We start from the raw sequence: 8,763 nt of genomic DNA on the forward strand, positions 1-8,763 counted from the left end.
AAAAAAAATAAAATAAAAAAATTAGTTCGGTTTTGAACTAATTTGTCACGATCAGATGTAAGCATAAAGAACGTGAGTCTATTTAATCCATGAGCTTCCCCCTAGTCACTAGTCTGTTGTTAATATTTGCAACAGCGTTCCAGGCAGGATAAATCAGGTTCTCAGAGATCCGCAGGACTCCATCGGCTTCTGCAATAAACCAGTGATTGGATCATTTATTCGGTTCTGGCTCACGAGTGAAAAAAGTTGAAGTTGAATGATATAGAATCCTCTCATTTTTTTTTCCTTCTAGGTGCAGTTTGATCGTAGATTGCTAGATGCCGCTATTGCTTGTGTAAGGTCTTTCTTTGTACATGTGACTCGTTAAGGTATGATGTCGGTTTGTGATCTCCAACTTCCTTCACCAACGTGAGAATACTCCGTTGGTTCTCCCTTCTGTATTCTGGCGGGGTTTTGGAAGCTCAGTTGACTCCCATGGACTCATAAACAACTGCCCGAGATAGTGGCACGTTCCCAGGACCCATGAATGATACAACCGCAGAACATAGTATTAATGGGCGACCCCCGGGTCTATGACCCGTGTATGGAAAAGAGTGCGTACAAACAAAGAGGTTTTGTAGCAGGTTTTGTGCAAGAGACAGCCAGGTGTCAATTGTGGTGTGAGATATAGAACCATGTCGGCTGTCAGACCGTATGATTTGGATTGTGTAGTTTTTCCCGTTTGTGTATAAATACGCCACATTACGCAACTGGCCTTCCGGGTGATCCCGCTGCAGTCTAATTGAACTCGGTAGAGGGTGATATCAAAGAGAGCGTCAAAAGACAATACGCCGACAGGATTTTTTTTTGTTTTTAGATATTTTGTAGGTTATGCCTTCATCTGAAACATATTGGTTTTTCGTACTCCTGAAGTGCACCCTACTATATTTTTTTTCACGTCGAAGTGAGTCACCTTGCAGTCCTTAACCATAGAAATCCCAATAGGGCGAAAACTGTGTGTATAGAAAAGAGTGCGTACAAACTTTTTGAAGACTGGGTAGCAGGTTTTGTGCTAGAGGCAGCCAGGTGCGAAAACTGTGTTGGGGCCATAGTGCAAGGGTCATTCTCTGTACTTGCTAAAAAGGACATGAAACATGCGTTTTTTTTTGGGGGGGGGGACAGATTGTGCCGGAAAACGTTAACAGCAACTAATAATACATATAGCTATACCAGCCAGTTAAGCTACCTAGTTACCAAAAATCACCTCAGTGGCCGCCTATACACTAACAGTTGGGGCCTAGGTATGATAAGGTTGTTCGATGTGCTCTGTCTGGTCGATCTAGTCGCTTCATCTCTTTACCGGATGAAAACCCCTCGCATATGTGGTGGTAAAGATTTGTCCAAGACCTTATACACTAGCATGGCTTTGTGTTGACGGTGTATGGTTTTAACGGACTACCACCCAAGAAAGGACTTCCCGTTCATTCATTCACTAGATATCCATTCATTCTTCTTTTTTTAATCTTTATTCCTTCCTTGGGAGACCCTTCAATTTAGCGTATATACAGAGGGGAAAAATACATAGAAATTTTGCTTTAAATTAAAATTAAGTATGAACCAATGAGTATATTTACATGTATATCTCCTGTATCAGTCCTATATAGTATATATATATATACATATATATATATATTCATTGCAATTGAGAACTTGCGTTGTAAGCACGTACAACTCACTTACCACTTGCGCAACGTACGATGCACGCAACCGCTCACGGCCAGACTTGGCATGCAGACCACACTCTTAAACTTTGTGCAACCGTGCGAGTGACGTGCGAGTGACGTGCGTAGACGCCACTCCTTCCCCACGTTTTCAGAAAAAACGTAGCAGACGTAGCCTCCCAAAAAAACGTACGGAGAAAAAACACGTACGGCGGGTTGTGACCGTCGCTTATGTGATATGTTGACACGGCATGGGCGCAAAAGGTGAGGAACTGAAGGAAATATCAAGCTTGACAACCCTGGAATGCATTACTATGTGCACAGCTACTGCCATTGTTTAGAACAGTAGTGAGCCCACATTCAGGTTAATGTTTAAACATCCCATCCAATGTAGGAAGCAAATGCCATATGTACCATGCACCAACTATATAGAGCAACGTTTAAGTTGTTTAAGTCTGACTGGGTTATTTGCTGCCGTTTGTTACCTTAGTACACAGATAATATCCTACAGGCGCAACACCAAGAACCAGAGAAGATCCCCAAGACTTTAAGAAGGTCCACAGGTGTTTCTGGCAAGAAGGTGTCCAGAAGACCAGAGTCCGGCTTGCTTTGAAAGGTAAGTTTTAGTAAGAGTAGTAAGAGTGTGATGATGGTAAACATCCTGTTTCGACCTTTTGGTACAATGGTCTTCAGCCTTGGTGTAAAATAGGGATCTTCTTGATAATCATTTGTTATTTTACCCTTAAGCTGAGCCTTGTGGTTTATTCCTAGAATGTTTAAAATCATGTGCTAAATTAAAATACCGTAACAACAGTTAAATTTGATCATGAACACTGGCTAATCATGGACCCTTAACCCAATGTAGGGTCTCCAGGCACTGCAAGGTGGAGTCCCTGGCTTAGTTCCAGGTTTTTCAGCCCAAGTGCAGGTTACCTGCCGACACATCTTAATCTTCACATCATTCCTTCATATTATGGTAAGTCTGATTTGCTTCTACTCTTCTCTGTTGTACTGAAACTCCCATGTACTGAAATTTCCATGCAAAAGAATAAAGCATAAAAATTTATGGTCCAGGAGTATTTAGTATCTTACATGTATATCAAAAATATTGCACCAGGACATGGACTGCAACACGAAGAAGAAGCCAGCAGGTGTGCTGATGCTCCAGCTCCTGGTCATCTTAAAGGTGTTGGGAACAGCAGAAGCTGACTGCAGCTCAACTTGTTTGTCTTCCTGTGACTGTAGCAGTCTGGGTCTCACCAGTGTTCCCCAGGACCTGCCGAGAACCATCTCCAGCCTGGATTTGAGAAGTAATCAAATTACCACTCTAAGTCAGTCCGATTTCTCACGTTATCCCAGATTACGGACTTTAAGGCTTGATGACAATCTCATTTCCACTATCAATAGCCATGCATTCTCTCCCCTGACAAACTTGATCAATTTAGGTCTCTCCCGAAACCGCCTTACAAGTCTCGGATCTGACATGTTCACAGGGCTGGGAAACTTAAATGAACTTTCTCTAAACAGTAACCAGATCAATGACATTCAGGTGGGAACTTTTGATTCAACACCGCGACTGGGCTGGTTCAAAGCTTTATTTTATACTAATTTCACTCAACCTCTCACAGAGCCTTCCAACATTCACGTACCTTTATCATTTCTATACACCCTGGACCTGTCTGACAATAACATCACAACATTTCCCCTGGCAAGACTTCAAAGGCTGTCTTCCCTTTACCTTGAAAATAATCAAATGAAAATTCTTCCGTCCACGGCTTATGACAAACTTTTATCCCTCTCAGATGTTCGAATTGGCAACAATCCCTGGCAGTGTGACTGTAGGATGGTTGACTTCAGGTTAAAAATGACAGGGTCGCGTCCTTTTGAAAACCAGATCACTTGTTCCCAACCTGACAACCTCTATGGGCAAAGCTTGCTAGGTATTAATCCAGGAGATTTGATCTGCACAGAACCAACTATTGCAAGGTTTCAAAAAATTGCAAAAAAACGCTTTGTACAAGGAGGGTCTATCCATTTTGTCTGTGAAGCTTCAGGTATTCCCAAACCAGACATCACAGTCATTCTCCCATCTGGACTGAACGCCACTGTCGAGTCAGGTGGGGAAGTGAATGTTACTACTGTAACAGCACATGCTGGTTTGTGCGTCTGTATTGCGACAAATCTTGCTGGCTCAACTTTTGCTACTCTGGTTGTAAACCTACAGACAGTGACAACAGCGACTTCTCCTCTTCCTACAACCTCAAACAGCCCAGATAGCACCACTGACCATGACTCTGCTCAAGCCGCTTTCTCCCCAACTGTTGTTGCTTCACCTTCAAAACTACAATCTTCCCCCTGTTTCTCCTTGCCTGTCCTCCTTGCCGCTATCTGTGGTTCTATAGCCGGTACTCTGTTTATCGGTGGCATCATTCTCGCTATCTGGTGCAAAAGGAACAACCAGAGTCCTCCCAAACGCCCAGACTTCAGTGTTGTTTATAACAACACCAACACGACAACTCAAACCCAACCTGTCAGTCTATCTTTGGATGTGAGAAACCCACATCTCATCCCACGACCAGTTTCGGTCCAGTCCGAGCCTTACGAAGATGTGCAGCCTCCTCCAAGAGGTGCAGTTCTGATGCAAACTGCTAGAGGGCAGGCCCTTCAACCACCCAACGGGAACAACAATGAACCTCCCCCTCTCCCCCCTCCCCGCACAGCCAGTGCTAATATCCCTGAGCACGCCTACCAATCACTGGCAGTGACTAGGAATCAGCCTGAATATGGGCATGATGCTTCACACCACTACCAGTCACTCAGAAGGACATGAATAGATTCTGAAACTTTTTAACAACCAAAATATTTAAGGCCCAAAAAAGATAAATAGGCAAACAACCAGCCTGAATGTCACACAGTAATGTTTAAGATTCTGTCATGCATATAATCTTCTACCTACATGTACCTACCTGGTACGTTGGCTATTATTCTAGGGACTAGGTATCCGGCACATACTCATTTTCAAGTGAAAATTAATATGTGTGGGACACAACACCAGCAACAGCTGCCTGTGTCCCATGCGTATTGTACTGTTGCAATTCCAATAAATCAAATAAAATAAAGTCAACCAATCTACCTACCACGTCCCTTGACCTCCAAGTGGCTATTACATGTAATAGTCACATAAAGACAAACCTAAAGATAAAACACCCTTAGCTTGAATACAACCATAACTGTTATAGACAACCTGGCAATGGACAGGACAATTTACATCAATACCAGTCACTGAGAGGGACCTAAAAGATCCTGAAAAATTTTAACAACCGAAAGATTTAATGCTCACTGTTAAGATCAGAGAAGATAAACAAACAGGCATAATGTCACACAGTGATGCATGTGATAGTTAGATGTACTCAAAATATTCTTAGCTTGTACAGGCTTTATATTATGATTATAGCTAAGAAAGTTAAGAATAGCCATCTAATGATAATCTAGTACAGTCATTATTTTCTGAAAATTATATACATGCAGGAGGATCTATTTCTAAAATCATGTTATTGGTTTGGTTATATTCATTGTTCAGTAGTTAGTGATTCAAAGAAATTTAAAGAAAAAGATGTATTGTAAAAAGTCATGATAAACGTAAACTGTTATAGACAAGTAATATTTCTAAACATGATGAAAAGTTTTGTTACTTATCCTTGTGGTGTTTATGAAGTTTGTATATTGCGTATTGTCAGCGTTTGAGTATGTGTCTGTGTGTGTCTGTGTGTGTGTGTGTGTGTGTGTGTGTGTGTGTGTGTGTGTGTGTGTGTTCTGAAAATCTTTAACAACCAAAAGACTTAATGCCCACCCTTAAAACAAGATACAACCAGCCTGAATGTCAAACAATGTCATTCAATGTAATAGTCACATGTACAAAACACTCCTCGGTTGTAAACTAAGGCTTATTATACAATGTTGTATAGAGATATAAGACAGTCTGATAGGATAATCTGATGTAAGTTGATTTATAATTTGATGTTTGAGATTTATATAAGGCCTATTCCTGAAATCTTTTGAATTGTTTTTTTTTGTATTCATTGTTCAATAGTTAATGATTCAAAAAGGGAAAAAATTCAATTGACCAATTGTAAAAAGTCATAATTAAAATAAAGTGTTTTGTTTTGTTTCTCATAGAAAACCAATGTTTCTAAACATGAAAAGTTTTCTTATCTATTGTTTTGTATGTTGTGTTTATGAAGTCTTTGTATTGTCAGTCTTTGTGTGTGTGTGTTTGTGTGTGTAGGTGTGTAGTGTGTGTGTGTGTGTGTGTGTGTGTGTGTGTGTGTGTGTGTGTGTGTGTGTGTGTGTGTGTGTGTGTGTGTGTGTGCTTGTGTGTGTTTTGTGTGTGTAGTGTGTTTGTGTGTGTGTGTGTGTGTTTGTGTGTGTTTGTGTGTGTGTGTTAGTGTGTGTGTTAGTGTGTGTGTGCGTGTGTGTATGTATGTGTGTGTGTGAGTGAGAGAGAGAGTATTATATTTATGGTAGATTAATCTGCAAGTATAAGCAAAAAAAAAACAATAGTTGATCACATGTCCTGATCAATATTTAGATAGTTCCGGTTCAAGGTTTACAGATCAACCAATAAGCATGTTTGACAGGGATGAAGGTATGGGTCAGAGTCTGACTATTTGAACTACACCTTGTGACAAAGCTGTAAATTAGAGGAGCAACTAAACCCAGAGTAGACATTTTTCAAGCTCACCAGGTCAGGAGAGAAGACACCCTACGCGCCTTCCTGTGCCTGAATTTAATGAAACTTTGGACAGAGTTGGTAGGTACATTTGGAGCTTTTTAGAGTAGGCAGAAGAGGTAATGTAACATTATATATTAACTTGTAATCAATGCTCTGATGCTGTACACCGATCCTTAAAACGAATCACAAAATTAACAACAGCACTTTAAAGGGTTTAAGTCTTAAATTTGTTCTTTCCAGGATAATTAATCAGTCTTGGTTTTACCTACATTGTAACAGCTGCACCACCACCCACTAGCAGGTAAGTTTTGCCAGCTTCCTTTATCCAGACATGCAGTCTCTCTACAAAATGTGTCGTGTCAAATGTAAAGAACATACGTATATTCAACACTGAAAGGTAAAGTCAAGTCAAAGTTTATTGCACAACTAATGTACGGATACATCGTATGGCAATTAGCGGTACTAAGTACAAATCTAAAATCTAAACTAATGCGTAAAAGAGTACTACATTCATGCTGTATATGAATCGAACTTAAGTTACATCGTACTAGTATACAAAAGGAATGGCAAACATTATACAGGGGTTCTGTAAATCTACAACTAAATACTACGCTGTCCTATACTTAAGTATTACTAGTATAATGGATATATATATATATATATATATATAGTTGATTCCATTGTTATGTGTAAGCAATCAGTTGACTGTTTCGGAAATGACATTGTTTCTTTTAACTAAGGCGTTAGTTAGATATATATGGCCTATATATGGTGAGATTGCATCGGGGCATGACATAAGAAAAGTAAAGGTATCTGAGACTGTCTTAGGTAATGTAATACTTGTGCTGTTGGTGATAGAGTTCATAAGTGTTTGTCTTTCTTCATTGTAAGCTGGACATGTTAACATAAAATGCAATTCATCTTCTACAATATCTTTGCAAATAGGACAACATCTGTGGGTGGCTGGTACATTGTTATGGCGTCCCTTTTCTATTTCTAAACAGTGTGAACTAATTCGTATTTTGGTTATATTAGCGGCGAAAGATTTGTTTTGTATTAGTGAAAGATATTTCTCAAAAACGAAGTGAGATTTGACTTTGAAGTAGGTTTTCAGTTTGCTGTAATTTCTGATATTTTGCCTCCAGCCAGAAACAAACGTGTCTTTGAGCCGTTCTTTGAACACGTTTCCAAAATGTTTGGCGTTAACTACTGGGTTTAGCCAAACATTTTGGAAACCGTGTTTACATAACATGTCTTGCACATGAACGGCCCAGTCGTGTTCTTGTTCCACAGCAATATCGTAAGCTTTCTTAACTATTCTATCGTTAGGGAGGTTGTGTAGTCGGAGCCAGTATTTAATAAGGTGGGTTTGTGTATCAATGTATAATGGAAACGCTCCTAGTTCTCCCCTTACGGCGGCATTGACGGAGCTTCTGGGAACACGGAGTAGTATTTTATAATAGTTTAAATGCCGATGAAACGTCAGATAATCATTGGTCTTTTTGGTAAGATTATGCTGATGATGAAGAAGCGAGGGAAGAAGCCAAGAACATGCTGATGATATTAAAAAAAGTATTACAATATGTCATATATTTACTGTATTATCTGCACTCTTACATAATGAGTATGAAGCGACTGCTCGGGCTTGGTACAGGAAAACTTTAATGTCAGAGAGAGAACACGCGTAGGTGGGAGGGTGAAACTCTCTTTGGAGCACACCACACAGCGCAATTCTACAATGATACAATGAGAAGTTATGAAGACACGTGATGATGACGCACATGTCAAAGTTCAGAGGGAGCTAATAAACTGATTTGATCTGTCGCCCAAATAATCCCTATTATCTGCACTCTTACACCATGGATATGAAGCGACTGCTCTGGCTTGGTACAGGAAAACATTAATGTCAGAGAGAATACCGGATTTGATAAACAGTTTTTTTCTGAAACCGGTGTCTATCAGTGGATATGCCATACATTGTGTACATCATTCTATTTTAGATTTTTAAATAGATAACGTCATTTCAACACGATAGCGTAACTGTGGTAAAGCTATATTACAATCCGATGCGGCAAAACATAGAAAAGGTCTATATAAACAGACATACGCTCGGAACAGATAAATTCTGCTCTAATGTGTGTTCGTGTGCACAGTTTTGATGTGGGCAAGTGCGAACAATTTTGACATGCGAAGGCGTGAACAGTTTTGCTATAGGCAGATGATATGCAGTTCTATATATGCACGTGCGAAAAGTGTTAATTTCGACACGTGTGCAAATTTTTAAAATACGTAGGTGAACACAGATATTAAATGTGCAGAAGTGTCCATTAG

The 8,763-nt window shown here is 39.9% G+C and overlaps 1 protein-coding gene across 1 annotated transcript; it reads left to right on the forward strand.

Annotated features, from left to right (window-relative positions):
- Window positions 1-2,159: 2,159 nt before the first annotated feature.
- LOC109462934 (leucine-rich repeat-containing protein 24-like) lies at window positions 2,160-5,802 on the forward strand. The gene is made up of 4 exons (XM_019759564.1): window positions 2,160-2,316; window positions 2,566-2,676; window positions 2,818-3,296; window positions 3,369-5,802. The coding sequence occupies exons 2-4, from the start codon at window positions 2,674-2,676 to the stop codon at window positions 4,528-4,530; spliced, it is 1,644 nt and encodes a 547-aa protein (XP_019615123.1). The 5' UTR covers window positions 2,160-2,316; window positions 2,566-2,673; the 3' UTR covers window positions 4,531-5,802.
- The last annotated feature ends 2,961 nt before the right edge of the window (window positions 5,803-8,763 follow it).

The sequence above is a fragment of the Branchiostoma belcheri genome, unplaced genomic scaffold (assembly GCF_001625305.1).
Source record: "Branchiostoma belcheri isolate BF01 breed outbred unplaced genomic scaffold, Haploidv18h27 scaffold120, whole genome shotgun sequence".
NCBI lineage: Eukaryota > Metazoa > Chordata > Leptocardii > Amphioxiformes > Branchiostomatidae > Branchiostoma > Branchiostoma belcheri.

Excerpts from the sequence above, each read along its gene's own strand:
- LOC109462934 (XM_019759564.1), top strand. Across the intron at positions 3,297-3,368 it reads CTGGGCTGGTTCAAAGCTTT|CCTGGACCTGTCTGACAATA; the intron begins ATTTTATACTAA and ends ATTTCTATACAC.